The sequence below is a fragment of the Drosophila mojavensis genome, unplaced genomic scaffold (genome assembly GCF_018153725.1).
Source record: "Drosophila mojavensis isolate 15081-1352.22 unplaced genomic scaffold, ASM1815372v1 contig_231, whole genome shotgun sequence".
In the NCBI taxonomy this organism is placed as follows: Eukaryota; Metazoa; Arthropoda; class Insecta; order Diptera; family Drosophilidae; genus Drosophila; species Drosophila mojavensis.
In genome coordinates, this window is record NW_025318772.1 from 3,718,805 (window position 1) to 3,738,388 (window position 19,584).

Genomic DNA, 19,584 nt, shown 5'->3' on the forward strand with positions numbered 1-19,584 from the left:
GGAGAAATCAAAGTGGGCAGCGATAGACATGCGATACGGCATGAGAGCTCTACAGATCCTCTAAGTACTTGACAGGCGCCAAGAGGATCGAGAGATCAAAATTATCATAAACCCCTCGATATGAGCAGGAAACGGCGATTATGTTTGAGTGATCTACGTCAGTAGTTGAATTGAGTTGGAGATAGCTTTGCGCATTTGCATAAGAATCTGTTTATAGCTATTTGATAAGATATTAGAATATATAAGAATAACCTTAGCAATTGGCCTTCCAGGTAAATTATTATCATAATTTATTTACCTTTTATAAGCACAGAGAATTTCTTTGCTTATTGAGCTGCCCTCTAGAGTCTATAATATTTAATTTTTACTGAAAACGAACAACCTGAAGAAAAACAATTTAATTAACATTTTCTTTATTCGCTTCTTTTTCCGTCTCTTTCCAGGTAAGTTTGAAGCAAGGCAAAGAGCCGAAGAATTTCATATCCGCAATAAAATCGAAACGTTTTGTCTGACGTGGTTTAAATGTAAAAGTAAGTGGCTCACATACCAACTGCAGAACAAAACTTCACATTGGATAGCAGCAGCAGCAGAAGCAGCAGCAACAACAACAACAAATATATATATATAAAGGCAACCAAAATTGATAAGGCCCGCCCCGCTTCGTATGCAGTTTAAAAACTCATTTAGTGTCCAATCAAGCGACCATAAAATAAAGTCAATAAATCAAGCATAAAAGTAACAAATGCACAGCCAACACTCAGATAACACACACACGCACACACATACATATGCAGCGCTGCATTTCAATAAAATTCGATACGTTTTGGGGCATGAGCTCTCGCGTCCCGAGCACCTTATCAAGGTGTGATGATCACTTGCGTGCCAGCGGCGCCTGACTTGCATTTCAGTGAGGCCTCACCTCGACCCCGACCCGTTCCCACCCGTCCCCTCCCGTCCCGATCCACCACCAACTCCTGCTCCACACGCTGTGCTCTGGAGAATCAATAAAAATAAATCGAAATGTCACAGCGCTGCATGTTTTTAATAAGTGTGGGGTCCCGCAGCTCCAGCTCGGACTGTGACTCCGACTCCGACTCCGACTCCGACTCTAATGCGGAACTGTAAATGACATTGCAGACAGTTCAGTGGAACTGAGCTAGCTCCGAACCAAAATTAACATACTCGCTTCTAGTATATTGATTTCAGTGCAGACGTTATTAGACGCTAAAACATATTGAATTACATAATGTTGGCTCAAAGAAGGCAAAAAACGAAGGAAAAAATGAAATAAAAACAAAAACATGAAACGCTCAACAATCAATTGAATGTGCGCATAAATTCCAAAATGAGAAATGTGACACAGCCGCGGCCGTTGCCTCAGTGCGCGCCCAGCCAGCGGGTGGGCAGAGACGACTGCAGACAAGAGTTGTTGCCAGGTTTTCTTTTTCCTTTTTGTTTTATTTTTTTTTTGTTATGCTATGCGAAAGGGTATTAACAGCTAGTCGAGAGATGTGCAACAATTGGAAACGTTTAATGTGGAAGATGTCAAATATTTATATGAGATTGAAAGGCATTAAATGTGAAATACACGGAGATATGTTCCCCCACTTTAGAGACATGTTTCTGCACTTCTGATTCCTGTAAAAGCATATATGTATATTATAATAATAGCTGATATAGATTAATTCCATCCATATATCTAATAAAATCACTTTGAAGTTCAGTTAAGAGTTGGTTCTCAGCCTAAGTTGAATCTGAAACTCTACCAACATTTATTTTACAGTTCTCCAAAGATACAATTGATAAAATTGATAAAATGAGTTTTTCTTTGAAAAGTTTTTTTTTTTTCCTAAAGCATAAGATTATGATATGATATGAATTCTCTATGATATCTTTCTTTGAATGTATATTCTAATCTTACTCTTCCTTGAGATGGGGATATAGTTATATTCTAATCGAGCCCTACCTAGAGATAGGGATATATAGATATATGACATGATTTGCTTATAATAATAATGATCATCGTCATATGATTTTTTTCAGTTTTCCAGAAAGATTTCCCAATTAAACTGAACAGTTTCAAGATCGCTTTCTCTTTTTTTTTTGTATGACACTCCCTGTCTATCAGTCGTTCTATCCGTCAATCCATGCCCTCATATAATATTTTTGTTCGAATTTTAAGCGACAACAATTCTTTATAAATCTATTCACCATTTATATAGCTCCAAGAGCATTTGGTCTTCGGCTTAGCGCTGCTCGCCCCCTCTCCTCAGTTGACTGCCTGCAGCCTATCCACAAATTGCTCGTGTTCGGCTTTAAATCGTTTTACGTAGTTTTGGGACAAGTCCACGTAAATGTTCGCCAAATGTGGCGCTGTTTTTAAATCACGCACGCTGCACGCAAGCCACAGCGATCGATTGGGCCCAGTCGGTCGGACAGTCGCTTTAGCCCAGGTATGTTAATCTTGGCTGCCTCTCTGACTGTGACTGCAACTGCGACTGCAGCTGCGACTGTGACTGCGACTGCAACTGCGACTGTTGTTGCTGCTGCTGCTGCTGCTGCTGCTGTTAAATTTATGCGCTGTTCAAACGGCGCGTAATAAATTTGTTTGCTCTTCAACTGTGCGCGCGCATGTTCATTGAATTTGTAGCTGCAGCCAGCTTGGGTCCACGGCGAATCCAGCTCAAGCCGCCAATCCGCCGAGATGCCCCTTTAACTAAATCCTATTTCGAGGGCCGCCAGCTTCCACTTCATTTTGTAGCTTTTAACATCATTTCAGCATTCTTCTGTATTTGTTTATCTAAACGTTTTGTATATGTGAATGCAACTGTGTGTGTGTTTGTCTGTTTGTGTGTGTGTGTGGCTTCTGCTTCTTCGTGTCCAAGCCTTTGGCTTATCGCGCACTCTCTGGACAATTCGTGCTGCTGTTCCTGGCCGCCTGGCGGCCTAATTGATGCGCAGTGTTCTCCACGCGGTCGCTGCGCATGCGCAACATTCACACTTTGGATTTCGCTGGAAAGGGGAATAGGTAACGTTGGGGAAGGTTGGCTGCGTGTTGCAAGTCGCCAGTTGCCACAGTTGCCACAGTTGCCACAGTTGCCAGTTGCCAGTTGCCAGATCTCAGTGCGCCATCTCCAGTTGATTGCACATTTTATTTGCGCATTTATTTGCATATTTTCTCACACGGCTGCTGTGACTGTGGCTGCTGCTGCTGCTGTTGCTGGCTTCCCCATGCCACGCCCCCTTTGCCACACAGCACTCGTAACTTGTTTGTTGTCCCTTATATTTTTTTTTCTCTCTCTGCTCTCGCGCTTTTTATTTATTTGCTTAAGCGCAATGCAATTCAATTGTCTGATCTTGAATTTCGTTTGCAGAGTTTTTTTTTTTTTTTTTTCTTTCTGTTTTTCGGCTGTCGGTTTGTTTATTGGCTTTGGTTTCTGGGTTTCTTATTTGCTTCTCATGTTTGCCGCCGCCTCTTAATAGTTCATTTAGTTTGCATTTTTATGAAGTCTTTGTGTGGGTTGTGTAATAAATTTAACTGCAGCTTATTTATGTGCCATCCTTAAGACATTTATCACTCAATTTGAAGGCGTAATTGGGCGCAAAGCGACAGGCGAACGTCTCAGACAACAAGCAGGAGTCGAGTGCTGCTGCAGCTGCTGCTCCTGCTGCATCAGCACAGAAGCTGCCAGACTGTTGCATATTTTGCATATCGTTATGCAGTTGTTGTTGTTGTTGTTGATGATACTCCTCCTGCTGCTCCTTCTCCTGCTGCTGCTGCTGCCACAGTTGTCCATTGCCTGTGACTTTTGTTTGATTGGCAACTGCCCGACTGATGGACGCCAATGGCTGTCGCACGGCTCACAATGTGCGATGTTGTCAGCCGCATTGACCAAAATTGGAAGTCCACGAAAAAGAGTGAGCGAGAGAGAGAGTGATGGAAGAAGAGGCAAGAAGAGAGTGAGTCGGCGACATTCACCGATCGACAATCGAGTGTGTGGGACACTTTTCAGCTGATAATCTAAACGGCTTTCATTGTATTTCCGATTGTCTTGTCATTATTATATTTCACTGCCTATCACTATGCAAATCAATTTGAAGGCTTGTCAGGCTTGAATGGCAATTGCCAAAAGCTCTTGCAGGAGGATGTCCAGTGAGGTCCATAAGCTAGCTGAAGAGAGGAAAGACTATGCTTATTAAGAATACATAACAAATCTGAAGATCATGTCCTGGAATGAGATTTGAGTCATTCAAAAAATATTTATAATGTAAATGAATCGTTGTTGCTGCTGATTAGGTTATACTTACTATTGCGCTATATAATCATGGAAAAGAGATATTATATACTTACTATTTGTTTGTCAGGAAAATTTTAATTAAATCAATTTAAGCGAATTTCGGGCGCTTCTCATGCCTATTTATGAAAGAATTGTGCTACTAAAAATTCTCAAAAAATAAAACGTAATAATAATAATTCAATCTAAATCGTAAGCCAATTATGAACATTGAAATGATTTTAGTTGAGTGAGAATTTGCTTCGAAAGAACTAAAGTTCCACAATTTCATATTAGACGTTATTAGAGTTGCATCGAAATATTACAAAGAGGATTCAATTATCTCTATGCGGCAGCTTAATTTGCAGCCTCAGCAAACATTTTGCAAAGGAATTGTGTTTGGGCATGAAAAGCCAGACAGAAATTAAAATCCATTCAGTATGAGAGGGGCAGAGAGTGGGAGGAGATAAGGAGAGACAGAGTCAAAAATCAAACTACAATATGTGTATATATTTGTATACAAGCTCCAGTTACCTGTCCGCCGGAGACGCACATACGCCTGTTTCCAATCAGAATATCCAATGCGAACACAATAAAAGGGGGGAGGGGAGGGGTGCTGGTGCTGTGGAATCTCAAATGTTGTTAGCAATCACACTATTAAACAATAAATATGCAATTTGTTGAACAACAGAGGATGAGGTGCCAGCAATCAGTGTGTGAGAGTATGAGTGTGTGTGTGTATGTGTGTGAGCAACGGACTATGCAAAAGTGCCACAAAGCGTGCTCAACACTCGTGCAACACATTTTGTAATTTCATTTCATTATGCGAGCAAAAGTCGAGCTGTAGCTGTTGATGGATGGACAGCTGAACAACTGGACAACTGGACAGCTGGCTGACTGAGTGCTGAATGCCAGGATGCCAGGATGCCTGGATGCTCTGTTGCACTGGAGCATTGGTGGGCCACTTGGCAACTGGACGATCAGCACGTCGCTGTTATCCCTATTTTGTAGTTGAGTATGTGTGTGTGTGTGTGAGCATCTGTGAGTGTCTCTGTGTCGATTTGGGCAACAGTTTTTTGGCTGAAAAAATTCGCGCGTGCTAAATTGCAGAGCTCCATCTGCATCAACTCACATGCCTTTCGCCGGCTCCAACTGTTTCAGTTGCTCTGGCTGCCCGTGCGGTGTTCGAGGCATTTGTTGCTGTCTGATTGCCCGCAAAAGGCAGCGCAAAGCAACGAAACAAAAAAAAGACAAACGAACAAAATAGAGAGAAAAAAAAAAAACAGGAAGAGAATCGAATTTCCCGTGTGGACTGATTCGATTTGCCGTTGCAATTTCACGCTGTGTTATTGCAAAGTGGCTGCAACTGCCCCAGCGTCAGGCTACAGCAGAAGCAGCAACAGCAGCAGCAACAGCAGCAATAGCAGGAGCAACAGCAGCAATAGCAGTGCCGGCCAAAAGCCACAGCACCAACTTCCAAAATACCAATTTCAAACGGCGCACAACAATGCCAGCAGCAGCAGACGCGTTTCCAAAAAACTGCACACACACACTCACATAGACAAAAGCAAGAGATAGGGAGAGAGAGAGAGAGAGCAGTAAAACAGGCAGCCAAAAATCTCATTTAGTGACGAATTAAGCGCCAAAACAGACAGGCGATTCAGTATGTCAGGGCCACCCTAGTCCACCCTAGAGCATCGCAGCATCAATCAAACCGAGCCGAATCGAACCGCATCGCATCGCACCGGACCCGGACCCGGACCCGCACCCACTTCACGTTCAGCCGCGCGGCGCATTGTCAAGTGCAGGCTGCGGTGGTCTGCTGCCAGGCAACAGCAGAGCCGGCCAGCCGGACGAGCATGTTGTCCGGGTCTTAGATGACTCCGCTCCGGCCGCTATCTATGGCCCGGCATCGATTGGTTTTCGTGCCATTGTTCGATAGCCCTTTTAGCTGTTTTCCGACGGCCTTTAACGCCATTTTGTGCGCGCTCATTCACGCCATGTAGCCGGGCATGTTGCCATTGTTTCTGCCACTCATCCAATCTATGTGTGCCGCCTCCTCCGACTCCATGCAACTCCATTCGACCCCTGTCAGCCCACTCGGCCAGAGAGTGGAGTGCGCTGCATTTTGACAGATTGTCTGCAAGGCCAAGTGCAATATTAGAACATGATTTATTTATGCAATTTTTAACACAAAAACACTCGCTGCCGCCTCCTGCTGCCTCCTGCCTCCTGCCCATGCTCCAAATTGCATTTGTCTATCATTTTGGCCAACAATTTGCTCTATCTGTTATAGTTGTTGCTGGTATTGTTGTTGCTGCTGTTGCTGTTGCTGTTGTTGTTTGTCTGTCAGCCAGTTCGTTTGGTTGTTGTGCGGGTGGTAGCCAGCAGGCGGGGGCGTGGCTTGGCCCCGCTTATGCCCGTTTAGCTGGACGTGTCGGCACGTCAATTTTGTTTGTCTGCCTGTCAGCTGCCTGCCACTGCCGCTGCTCCTGCTCCTGCTCCTGCCTCTACTGCTGCTGCTGCTGCTGCTGCTGTCCTTGCCTCTGGCTATTGGCGCTTAGCTTTGAAATTATGATAGCTAGCGAATGGATCGGGTTGTGGCTAATAAGAGTGCGCTTGCAAGTGTTCATTGGCTGCCAATTAGTGGACTGAAATAGCTGGATGCCATTAGTTACACGCACAGACACGATTACAGCTGCCGTTGTGTGTGTGTGCCTAACTCAGCTTAGGTAATTGTGAAAAGCTACAACTGAAAGTGCACTTAAGTGGTTTAGGCTTCAATATTTGCAACTGTAATTGATGGAATTTCTACAATTGTTTTATTTATAGGCATAGAACAAAACTGTATAAAAAACGGGTTTTCATATTGAAACTTCCTTTATATAGGCTGATAAAACTGTAAAGCGTGGGCTGCTAGATGCGAACAATTACAAATAGTTTGCATAATAAATGATTATTCCACCTTGGCTCTAGCTGCTCGTCAGCTATATTCTATTTCGCAGCGCCACGCCTAATGCTATGCCGCCTACTCCTGGCCCTAAAGCAATCAGCCGCAATCAACACCACAGCTGAAAGCAATAAAATGCATAATCAGCATTTTCTTACATTTTTTTTTTTCTATAATTTTTATCGTTTAAAGGAGGAAGAGGAGTAGGAGGAGTAGAGGCGATATGCAAAGAAGTAATTCAAAAATGCGAAATGCGAAAAGGAACGCAGCGGAAATAAATGAGGCACATTATAAATGCAAAAGTACATGCTAACTACAACAATTATCCTTAATGTTGCCAGCAACTATGGACGCCATTAGTGGCGCCCGCTGCCACTGCGCGAGCTGCCATTGTGAATGGGATGCCAGGCAGCCAGGCAGCGGGCAGCCAGGCAGCCAGGCAGCTAGCAGCGGGCAGTCCAGCAGCCAAGTTCCAGCACTCGAGTCTTGCGCTGATCACTTGCAAAGAAATTCAAATTAAAATGCTTCCAATGCTATGCAAAATAGTTTCAATTTGATGGCAGAGCGCGGAATGCTCATTACTTTGCCAATGGACAGAGGGAAGAGGGAGAGAGAGAACGATAGAGAGAGGTGGCTCTCCCTCCATCGCTCATTCTCTCTTACTGTGACGAAATGACAGACAACGGTAAAAAGACATTATGTCCTGTGCAAAACGCTTTGGTCATTCCACAACAAGAAAATTGCACTTAATTATCAGCCGAGATGTGTGTGTGTGTGTGTGTGAGTGTGTGCGTGCGTGTGTGATTGTCGCTTATTGATTTACGGTAATAAAGCGGGCCTTGTTATTGTTTTGCTACTGCCGCCTCACAGGGCACCATTAAAAGGACAAACGCATATTAACAACGCATTGCACGCGATCGACCAACCCTTCGCATTCCTCATCTGTAATCAGAGCCAGCTGTGCGGCACACAACATACACACATTCCATGTGTCTCTCTGTGTGTGTGTGTGCTTGTGTGTGCTGGTGGCCAGTGCACTGCTTGGCTGGCCTCAGTCATTTTTCAATTATGTTATTAAAACAAGGCGCAGGAGCTGCCACCAACAAACAAGCAAAGCAACTGCAGCAAGGGGTTAAAAACAAACAATGCACAAAATAAGACGAAGATTAGATACTCTTTGATTTTGAAGTAGGTATGAAGTGAGGTGCATAATCTAGAAAGAAAGTTGCTGAGAGAATGGAATTTAATTGAGTTGTTTCTTAGAGAATATTCAAAGTTTTCATGGCAGAAATTGATCGATTTATCGCTAAGGTCGATTGATCGATTTTAAAAGATATGATGAGCTAGTAAAATTTAAGAGCAGATAATAATTTATTATAAATGAAAAATTGTAGAGCAAGTTAAAATTAAATTCTGATGAAACAATTTCAAGTAAAAGTATATTAGATTAATATTTTATTAATACGATATATTTACTGTAATATGATAATACTATATGAATATGAATATATATTGTATATATGAATATATGAATGTATATATTATATTATATTATATTATGATTCTATATGTCATTAGCGTATTTGTTTATATTTGGTTATATAGTTTGTATAATATATTTGTGAGTCAAGCATCCATTTGGACTTGAGTGGAGTTTGTTAAAGATCTAAAAACCTAAGAGGAATTCATGGAATGATTTATTGAGATCTTATAATCTTATAGTAAGTAGTTCATATCTTATAGTTCCTTCTATTCAAATGAAGTTACCCTATGGCAGATGTCAAAGTTCTGCTGATATTTTTCACAAAAGACAACAAAGAGTTTAGACTTTTAGCTGGCATAGAAACGAGAAGCTAAAGCAAATAGACTGACAATTCAGTTACTGGTCCTTAGAGAATCAACAGTCGATATATGTATGTATATGTCTAGTTCCACAGCACGACTATTTGACAATACCCTGCTTTCTCTGAGTGTATTTGAAAATAACGGTCTGCGGCAACATATCCGCAACACGTTTGCGTGCTGAACTTTTAAACATTCCCGTTTTCGAAAACTACTCGAGCTCACAAACGCTGGCAAACATGAAAATTCAATTATGAATACTTAGAAGGTTGACGCCCTTTTACACCTCATACACAGGCAGCTGATGGGTGGTGCACTCGCACCACTTGCACCGCTGGCTGCAGGGACTGACGCCACAGCTTGTTGGCCAAATGAAATCAACGAGTGTAAGCCAAGTCTGTGGCTTAAGGCAATTTGCATGCGCAAATATTGCAAATCTATTCGTATTTCGAGTATGACTATCATTTGCACTCACACACACATAGATACAGACATAAATACAGACGTCTAATTATGTCGAGCGAAGTTGCAAACAAATTTCTACCCATCATGCGGCTGGCAGCAAATAAAAATAAATATTTACATTCCATTTGGCAAACCCGCGCTGCTTGCCAAAGGAAAATTGTGCGTAAAAAGCGTTGCCATATTTGTTAACCTCAAGCAACAGAGCCAGAGCCACAGTCAGAGCCAGAGCCACAGTCAGAGTCAGAGCCAGAGCCAGAACCAGAAACCGAATCAGAATCCAAATCGGTAGCTGTAGCAGCGCCCCACTTGCCAGACAAAATCGATTACCAACTGATTGACTGTATGTACCCGATGATCGGTTGGGCGTGCCCGCGGAGGAGCAGCTTGTCTGTTGGTAGCAGCAGGGGAAGGCGGAGCAGCAGGAGCAGCAGGAGCAGCAGCAGCAACAGCAGCCGGCGCACTTTCAGTTAAAATGGTAATTGACTTTTTCGCGGAACCGCAATGTGTTGGTAAACTTGTTGCCATCTCTATATAGATATACGCATACACAAGCAAACAAATACACACACACACACGGAACTATCTTTTGCTGCTGCGAGCACTCCGGATAGCGGATAGCATCTAGCTGTGCAATAATGCGCTGCATCAGCAGCCAAAGCAACTTAAATGCAATTTTACAAAATGCTTGCATAAGCCAAGGCGCAGCCCAGCTCTGCCCCCCCCGTATCCCTACCAGCAATACCCCCTCCCCATCCCCCACCCTCCCTTCGTCACAAACAATGTCATATTGGAGTTTATCAACTGGCAGCGCTATGAAAATTTAGTGCTACAGCAAGGACAACTGCAAGTTTGAAAGGAGGGAGGGAGTGGAGTTGGAGTGGGGCGGGGCCAACGCAGCGACGACCGGCTGCAATTTTCAATTTCGCGCACACTTTGCACAGATAATAGAAATTTCTTTCTGTCGCCGTTTGCCGCATCTGCTGCACAACGTTTATTGACACAAATCGCAAACGCATTTGACATAAGTGCAGCCCCTCGCTTGCGCCCGACACGCCCCCAGCCGGCGGCTTTGCTCGAATATTTAGGTTATGAGTAGCTTAATGGCAGCGCCTTTGTGCTCAAGTCCAACTGTCAATGCATCGCTCCCTCTCTATCCCCCTCTCTCTCCATCTCTCTGTCTCTCTCTCTCTCTCTCTCTCTAGCTGTCTCTGTCTTTGTCTCTGTACATTGCTTGTTTAATTCAGGGCTTTTGAGAAAGTTTTCAGCGAATGCTTGGTAAGCTGCTTAACTGCTGAGAGCCATTGGAGAATGTTGCATGACTTCAATCTCGGCCAGAGTTCTGCGAAAATGCGCGAATTCGCTTTAAATGTTTTATGGCAAATGTCAATTGATGCTTAAAATATAATTTTGCAGAGACTAAGGGCTATATTATATAATTGTAATAAAAGTGTATGTACAGCAGGAGAATGAATCAGCTTTCGACTCGAATCAGCACCAAGATGTGTGTGAGAGAGAGAGAGAGAGAGAGAGAACTTTCAGGCAACTGTAGGGTGTCCAGAGATTTATCTGGCCTTACTTATAGTACCGTTCGTCGTCTGGCTAATCAATATATTGTAGTTTGGCCCCCGTCAACTGTGCCACATTTCGCTGATTAGCTTAGCTCAGCTGCCGCTGCAATCGGTCTTCCCGGTCCGGCATAAACAGCTCCTCCCCTACGCCCCTCCACATGCACACACACACACAGCTGCCGGCTGGCGCTGGAGCTTCTTCACAATGAAATATATTTTTAATCAAGCCAAATCGAATTCAAGGCAATACACCGGTGGCTCATTATTTAGGCAAATGTGCAGCCATTAACTACAGGGCGGGCACGGCTGGGGATCGAACAGAGCTGAAATGTTGACCCGCGAATTGACAAATGTGGCCACTTAATGTGCTGCGGGGCAAATGTTAAACAATTTTCTCTTATATTTCGGTGTGCGTGTGCGTGCGTATGCGTGTGTGTGTGTGCCAAAAATACAAACTAATTAATATAAGCAGAACGGCGAGGGAGTTGCCTGGCACAATGCCGCAATGCCGCAATGCCACAATGAGACGCGGCCACGTTGAATTTTATTTGATTTTGTAAAAATTTAATTTCAACAAGGAATTCTTGTCAGCGTTTTACATGAAGACGAAGAAGCAGCAGCAGCAGCAGCAGCAGCAGCAGGAGAAGAAGAGGAAGAGCAACACTAGGCGGCAATTTTTCAATGTTGTGTCGGAGGTCTGACTGAAAAATGAATGAGCCAAGAGCTCAGCGAGTGCGAGTGCGGGTGAGTGACTGACTGAGTGACTGAGTGACTAAATGACTGACGGACTGACTCGTCTTGGCTGACTTCCTACAGTTTGTTAAGGGAATTTTGCATTTTGTTTGAATTATTGCCTTCATTAAGATTGCGTTGTTGATTTTTTGCTGTTGTCGTTGGCTCTCCTGTTGCTGTTGTTGTTGTTGTTGTTGTTGCTGTTGTCACAGGCTGGCAGTCGCAACGTGAGCGACAGCGTGATACCCAGCTCCAATGTTCCCACACCAAAAGAGAGTTCGTCACGGCGTTTGTTGTTGCTGTTGTTGTTGTTGTTGTTGTTGTGCACACCTAGGCGCCCGGCTGTTACATATCTTGAGCCACTCTGACTGCACTTGACAATAAATTTTATTGTAGCTCTACGCACAACACACACACACACACGGACACACACACACACAAACAACCTCGACGACGTCAGACTCTTTGGTGTATTTTTAGCTTAATTGTGAATGGGAGAGCTGGGCGTGTCGTTGCCTTCTATGTGCTGACATGTGACTGTGACTGGGACAGGGACTGGGACTGGGACTGGGACTGGGACTGGGACAGGGCCACCCCAGACTCAGCGGCCTACGGTTAATTGTGCGAAATTCATTCATATGGAAAATTTGCCAGACTGTAACCACTGAAAATATAATTAAGCGATTGGCCTCTGCATATAAATGAGCACGACAGTATTGGCAAACGTCTGACAGGTGCCACAGCGTGCCATCTCGCTTCTCGCTAAGCACTACTCGCAATCTTCTGCTCACTTCTTTCTTCAAATTGTCTACTCTTTAGTGTTTACTCATCAGTATTTGCATTCTATATGTGTCAGACATCGATTTAATAATCTAATTTCCATTCTGCACTCTTCACATTCTACTCTCCATTCTCTTTTCTCCACTCTGCACCTTCTCTACTGACTGTTCTCCATATTTCACTCCCTACTTTTTGCTTTTCACTATTCGCTCTGCACTATCCCTCTCTACACTTACAACTTTCTACGTTGATCTCTCCTTTCTTTATTATTTACTCTCCTGTGCTGATCACTCTCCATTCTCTACTCTAGCCTTTACTTTCCTACTGCTAACTTCCAGTTTGTTGTCTTCACTGTGAATTCGGAACTATTCACTTCATGCCTTCATTCTCCACTCTACACTCTTTATTCTCCACTTTTCGCTCTCCGCTGCACGCAATCCACTTTCTATACTCTCCACTCTCTACTCACTGGTCTCCGCTCTACACACTTTACTCTCCACTGTTTACTCTCCACTGTTCACTCTCCACTATCCACTCTCCGCTCTCCATTCTTCACTCTCCACTCTTAACGTTTCACTCCTCTCTACACACCTCTCTCCACTCGCTCACTCTACAAGCTCTACTCTCTTTTCTACACTCTACACTCTTTTCTACACTCGCTTCTATTTTTACTAAACTCTCCATTCTGCGCTCTCCACTTGCTGCTCGCTATTTGCGTTTCATAATTAAAATTCCTGCTATTTTTTACGCTCGTCTTGGCAATTTCACTTTTGCTGGTCCTAGCTCAACTCATATTCGGTCAATAGACCGCGGGGCATGGCTATGCAAACTTCCCAAATTTAACGCTCTGCACAATGCTGCGCAATTCTGTTGTTTTGTTTCGCTTTTTTTCCACACTCTCTCTCCCTCTCTCACTCTGCCTCTCTGCTCACCGCAGTAACAACAAGCAGCAGAATAATTACAACTAGCGAATCCTCGGGCAGAAGCTAGCCAGCTGAGTTGGATTGGACTGGCGTGGCGTGGCGTGGCGTGGCGTGGCCAGGGCCTGAGCTTAAGCAAACAGGAAACGCATAATGAACACGCTGCACAGGCGGTCTGGCAACGCCGTCAGCGGCACACTGACTCACTCCGGCTCTTGACAATGGTTACGGCAAATGCGCTGACTCCGATTGCAACTCGCCGGCTTCGTCGACTTCCACTGGCTTTCATTCATTTTTGAGCGGTTTCGTGGTTAACAAGCGCTTCCTTATCCTTATTATTTTAATGCCTGCGGCTGCATTTCATCTTACTTACTTTTTACCCTCCAACCGTAACAATTTTTATGCCATGGCATTTTCCCAGGCATTTTCCCCGGCTCGGTTGCTTAAATATTTTAACTACCGCACGTATTCGCTAGCTAGTTGCGATGTCTGTCTGTCTCACTGTCTGCCCGGCTGGCTGGCTGGTTGTCTGGCTGTCTCTGCTTGAGTCTGTCTGTCTCCACTGTTTGGGCTTTGTGCGCATAATTGGGGTTAACTACGGCCAGGTGTGGCAGCCCCAACCGCCAGCCAGTTCCGTACCCAGTTCCGGCGTCCAGGAAGCGGAGGAAGCGCCTGGCACGCCGCCGACCATTGTGTCGAAGTGTGCTAAAAAGGAAAAGTAAAATTTTTGCCGCACTTATAAATTGTCGGACTGCAGTTATTACATTTTTCCATTTTCCATTTTTATTTTCTCTGCTTCTTAGCAGCTCGCTCGATGCAATTAAGAGGAATTGAAAGTGAAATTTTTGAGTGAAAAGTCATAGCATTTGATTATTTACTTTGGCTTAACTAAAACATTTTCCTCACTCAACCAGAAATGGAAAACAAAAAATTGTTAATTTAAAAGTCAGCAAAAGTTGACACGCAAAATTGTGAAATTCAATTTGGGAAAACATTTTTTTTCCTGTTTGTTTTATTTGAGTTGGCAACACTCACTGGTTGTGTGCGTGTGGGCGTGGCAGCGGTCGTGTTGACGCACGGCACACTCACACACGCACACACACACACGTGGCCATCTCTCGCTCATCTCACGGCGGGTCTCTCCGGCATTCCGTATGCCCGCTCCAGTTGGCACTCTCATCATCAATTCAGTTGATAATTATTTTTACGCGACGCAGCGAGTGCATTAAAAATGCAAATGGCAACACTTTGCCACTTTGATGGCAGCGCGGCCGCCAGTGTTGTCACGTTGCTGTTTTATTAATTTATTAAATTAAAAAAACAAAGCGCAAAAGGCGCAACGACAGAGCATTCGCATTCGCATCTGTAATTGTAAATTTATGAGGAAACCAAAAAAAAAAAAAAAAAAAAAAAAAGAAAAACAAGAGGAAAACAAGAAAAAATAAATAAATAAATACAAAAAAAAAAAGGAAAACAGCAAACAGAAAGCGGCGCAGGCAAAGCAGGAGCAGGAGCAGGGAAAGGAGAAAGGAGAAAGAGTTCTGCTTCAGCTGGGCGCACTGTCAATCGTGTCCCATGAATTATTAATTATTTGATTTTTCACACACACACACAGACAGAGCGAGCGGGAGAGAGAGAACGACACACGCTCGGCTGCCAACACTCGACTGGCCAGTGTTGCATTGCGGCAAACGTTGTCAGCCGCTCGCTCTGACAGCCGCATGCAACACTGTCACTCAAATTTGACGTCGAGTGAGTGGCAAATAATAAGCAAGCGCCAGGCGGCACGGCTCATTTGCGCGCCGTGGCAAGCGAGGCTCTAATCAAATTATTAACCGAAATGCGCCGAGCGTGGCTAACGAGCCTGATTGCTAATAAAAGCAAAATTAGCTTAATCTAATTACCTGTCATGCATTATTGCTGCCGTTGCGTAACGAAATTCTAAAAACTTGCCTTCAAATAACTCAGCTGCGCGGATGCTGCCTTTTAGCAGGCTGCTGTAAAGAAACACACACACACACATATATATATATATATATATATGTGTGTGCGTCTGGGCGTAGGTAGAGTCGACTGGACCGTTGCAACCCTGCGGCCCACGCTATGCAGAGGGTGATGGTGGTGCTGGCCCCTTGGCTGATGATTATTATTGTGCGTGGTGCCCTGGGGACGATGCCCTGTCTGACTGCCTGGGCTGCTGCCCTGCTCCTGCTCCTGCTCTGCCTCCTGTTCCTGCTCTGCCTCCTGCTTCTGCTCTGCCTGCCTGGCCTGCACATATTTTGCCATTTCGCTCTGTGAATTATTCAGAGCTCAATCGATAAGGCCGATTGCTGCTAAAACCAATGGCATCTTCTTTAGACCGGCTGCCCCTGGCTGGCGCAGTTGCTGACAGTTTATTTGGCAAATTGCTTGCATGTAATATGAAACTTTTTCCGCTCGCTCTTCCCCTCTCTCCCTCTCTCTCTTTATACTGGCTAATTTTTAGTTTGCCAATGACTCACGGGCAAAAAACCCGAATGGAAAAGGAGGCAAAAAAGTGTGTGCTAAATCGAAAATCTGAAACACGCGTCACGCATTGCCGGCCGCGTGGAACGAGGAGCCGAGGGATCAAATCCCAAAAATCATACCACACTAATATGCCATGACTATGACTCAGAGATTTCGTTACCTCTGAGCTGCTCCGGGCTACTCCTGACTGCTCCTTGCTGCTCCTTGCTGCTGGCTTATCTGCAGCGTTCAAATCGGTTTTTGTTCGCCTGCAAGTCCTGCAGTCAACCACCCCTTTGCTGCCAGCCTCCCCGTTTCCTGCCCGGCTCTCTCTCGTGCTCTCTTTCTACGTGTCATCTGTCCGGGTTGAGCATAATTCAAAAATTTTAAATTCGAAAATCTCTTGGCACACAACATTTTTGTTGCATTATAAATCTAATTAGAATATGTGCGCACCGCAGCAGCAGCAGCAGCAGCAGCACTCTCTCTCTCACTCTCTCCACCTAGCCAGATTGCCCAGCAATCCCTTCTCACTCCTGGCCCTCATTTCATATGCTCAGCGCATCTGGCCGCATCCGCAACTGAAAATTGCCAATGGCGGCGCCTGTGCGTCTGGGCAATAAATTTGATTTGTTTCAAATTACAGCCAAAAAGCAATGAACAATTTTTATTTTGGCTTTATTTTTGGTGATTCGTTTTTTTTTTTTTTTTTCTGTTAGCCCGGGCCTCTCTCGTTCTGTTGGCTGCATTTTGTTAAGCCGCCAAATCGAATCTTACTTGCGGTTACTCTCTGCCGGCAATTTTCATAATTTACATAAGCAAATCAAATTGTAAATGGAATTTGTACTGTGGAAGGGGCAGGGCGGAGGCGGAGGCAGAGCTCTTGCTGAAGCTGACGCCCGCTCCATTATGTCACCAGCAAAACCAGCTGAAAATGAAATGAAAATGCAAAAGAAAAAAGAGAGAGATATGAAAATGGAACTATGTTGAGTGTCTGACGTAGATTTGCTCGCATTTTTATCATCCTTGCCACAAATTGTGTCAGCTTCTTTCTTACTTTGTAGCTGCGTGCTTTGTGCGTCTTTTGTTGTCGATGCGTCAAAGAATTCGGCTCAAGTGACGCCTTTATATTTGCGAGTCCTGAATGGGGGGAGTGGCTTGGCTTGGTGGTGGGGGGAGTGTACATCGAGCATGCAGACATGAATATGTTGTGCTCCAGTCTGTATAATACGAAGCAGTGGCATGTCAATGCTCACAATTGCGGCGACAATTTGCCTCACGATTTGAGTTCCCAATGAAACATATTTGAGTAATACGATGACGCGATGTGCGGCCATATTTCATATGTAATTTTTTGACACAACTACAATGTGAGGGGGAGTAGCCATATGTATGTGTCTTGTTTCTAATGCTAGAGCATGTCTTATTTTATATATTTAATCATTTATATATTTCTATAAGTGTTGGTTATATAATAAAAACTTTTATTATATTCTACCAATCGAACTGATTACCTTGAGATCTTGAGCACTGTGAAGTTGTAGTATGTGGGAATATTAGCAATGTCAATTCATATTCTAATGGTAAATTTTTTAAATTTTATATAATTATATATATAAATTTTAAGAATTATATTTAAGTCTAAATAATATACCACAAGAATATAAAATATGTATACATGCCATGACATTGCATATAACCTCTAGAATATATAATATGTAAGACAATATTACATATAAAATTGTATATAACTCCATTTACATCCAAATGGAGATTTTGGTCTCTTTACCTTTCGTATTTAAAGAGCCTAAAGGGTTTTATGCTTAAAATATATGTATATATACCATCACATATTTTAGATGTGTCTTAGCCTTAAGTCTTCTTGGCATATCTTTATAAAAGATTAAAAAAAAATATATAAAAAAATATATATATATATATAAGACTTTAAGTACAATTTTTATAATAATAAGAATATTATATTTATAATGCTGAAAACCACCTTAAAAGTGAATCTACATTAAATCGAATACTTACATATACACACACAATATATAACCATACTTTTACATGTATATGTAAGTTTTAATTGCATACATACATGTCTTATGCCATCTCTATGTAAAAAGTATTAAGTATTATTATAAAACTTTACTTACCAACAAAATATTCGTGTTAATATTTGCTCTCGTTTCTTGGCAACTGAAGACGGCTTCAATTGAGCTGGCCAATCAGATAAGAGAAGCTGAAATGAATTTATTTTCAAATTCGATTGCCAGTTGAAGTCCTAGTATTTATTTTCATTTGTTTTACAACACTGTTATTTCTTGCTTTTTTTTGTTTTTTTTTGTTTGTTTGTTGAAGTGCGCTGGAAGTGTCAACAAATGTCAAACGTATGACAATTAACTTTCTACGGTTGTGTAAATCGCATAAAAATTTTGTGAAATTGTGAAAAAATAGTTGAATAATAAACATCGTAAGACAAGGCTTGAACAAACGAAAGCGAACAATAAATGTGACGATGAATTTATTGAAAGAAAACACAACACACTCGGTTTGAGGAGCATTTCATTTCATTTTCGTTTTTCGTGTGATTTGTGAAACACGCACTAACACAGACAGTTCAAGAACACACACTCACACACTTACGCCGATTAACGTACAGGCAGCTAGAGAGAGAGAGAGAGAGACAGACAGTTACAGAGAGCCAGAAATAGAGTGAGTGAGCGAGCTAGAAAGAGTTGACAGGGCTACAGCTTTTGGGACTGCTGGAAAGGCGTGTCGATTGCTGTCAAATATTTGCTCATTTTGAGGCACATAGAGAACACACAAGTCTAGAGCAATTTGGTTAAGCACACGCCCGCGCATTAGATTCTATAGGATTTTTAGAAAATTCTGCATTTGCGTGAACATTGAACTATATGTCGTTTAATTTGTAATTGCGCCGCACTGGTAGCAATGTCAACTGCGCTGGCAGCGGCGGCAAGTGCAACCGGCACGTCCACAACAGCGCCGCCAGCAGCGACCACAACAGCCACGTCATCGACAACAACAACAGCAGCAGCAACAGCAGCATCGGCAGCATCGGCAGCAACAGCAGCAACAGCAGCAACAACGGTAACGGTAACGGCAACGGCGGCGGCAGCTGCCACAGCAGCAGCAGCAGCAGCGGCAGCTACTGCGGCGGCCGCAGCGGCAGCAGCCGCCACAGCAGCTGCGGCAAACACCAAACCCATGTTGCTGGAGCCCTTGCCGCACTTTGTGGAGCAATCTACGACGAAAACAACCTATGCAGATTTTGAGGCCAGCACTAATAATGTAAGTCCATTGCCCACTGACGAAGCCTGCCCAATACTACCAACCATGTACCAACAGCAGTATCATCAGCAGCCATCCCAGGACCAGCAGGAGCAACACCATCATCATCATCATCAGCAGCAGCAGCAGCAGCAGCAGCATCATCATCATCATCATCACCAGCAGCAGGCGTTGAGTGCGGAAACAGACTCGGAAGCTGGATCGGAGTTTCAATCGGATTACCTTGATCCAAATGAGTTTCCGCTGCC

The 19,584-nt window shown here is 43.6% G+C and overlaps 1 protein-coding gene and 1 long non-coding RNA gene across 8 annotated transcripts in view; one reads left to right on the plus strand and one right to left on the minus strand.

Moving 5' to 3' along the window:
* Positions 1 to 19,584, plus strand: part of LOC6574842 (sterile alpha motif domain-containing protein 5) — a 177,562-nt gene that overhangs the window by 77,817 nt on the left and 80,161 nt on the right. The window contains exon 3 of one of the 7 annotated variants that reach the window (XM_044008062.1): positions 444 to 527. The exons of the other annotated variants lie outside the window; for them this stretch is intronic. Within the exon in view, the coding sequence (XP_043863997.1) occupies positions 444 to 512 (69 nt within the window). The 3' untranslated portion in view covers positions 513 to 527. Of the gene's footprint in view, positions 1 to 443; positions 528 to 19,584 lie in introns of those variants that run through there. 7 annotated transcript variants of the gene reach the window in all.
* On the minus strand, positions 1,720 to 18,758 carry LOC122757006. Its single transcript, XR_006356891.1, has 2 exons — positions 18,178 to 18,758; positions 1,720 to 4,171 (listed from the first exon to the last, which is right to left on the minus strand). It is a non-coding gene; the product is annotated as an uncharacterized LOC122757006 (long non-coding RNA).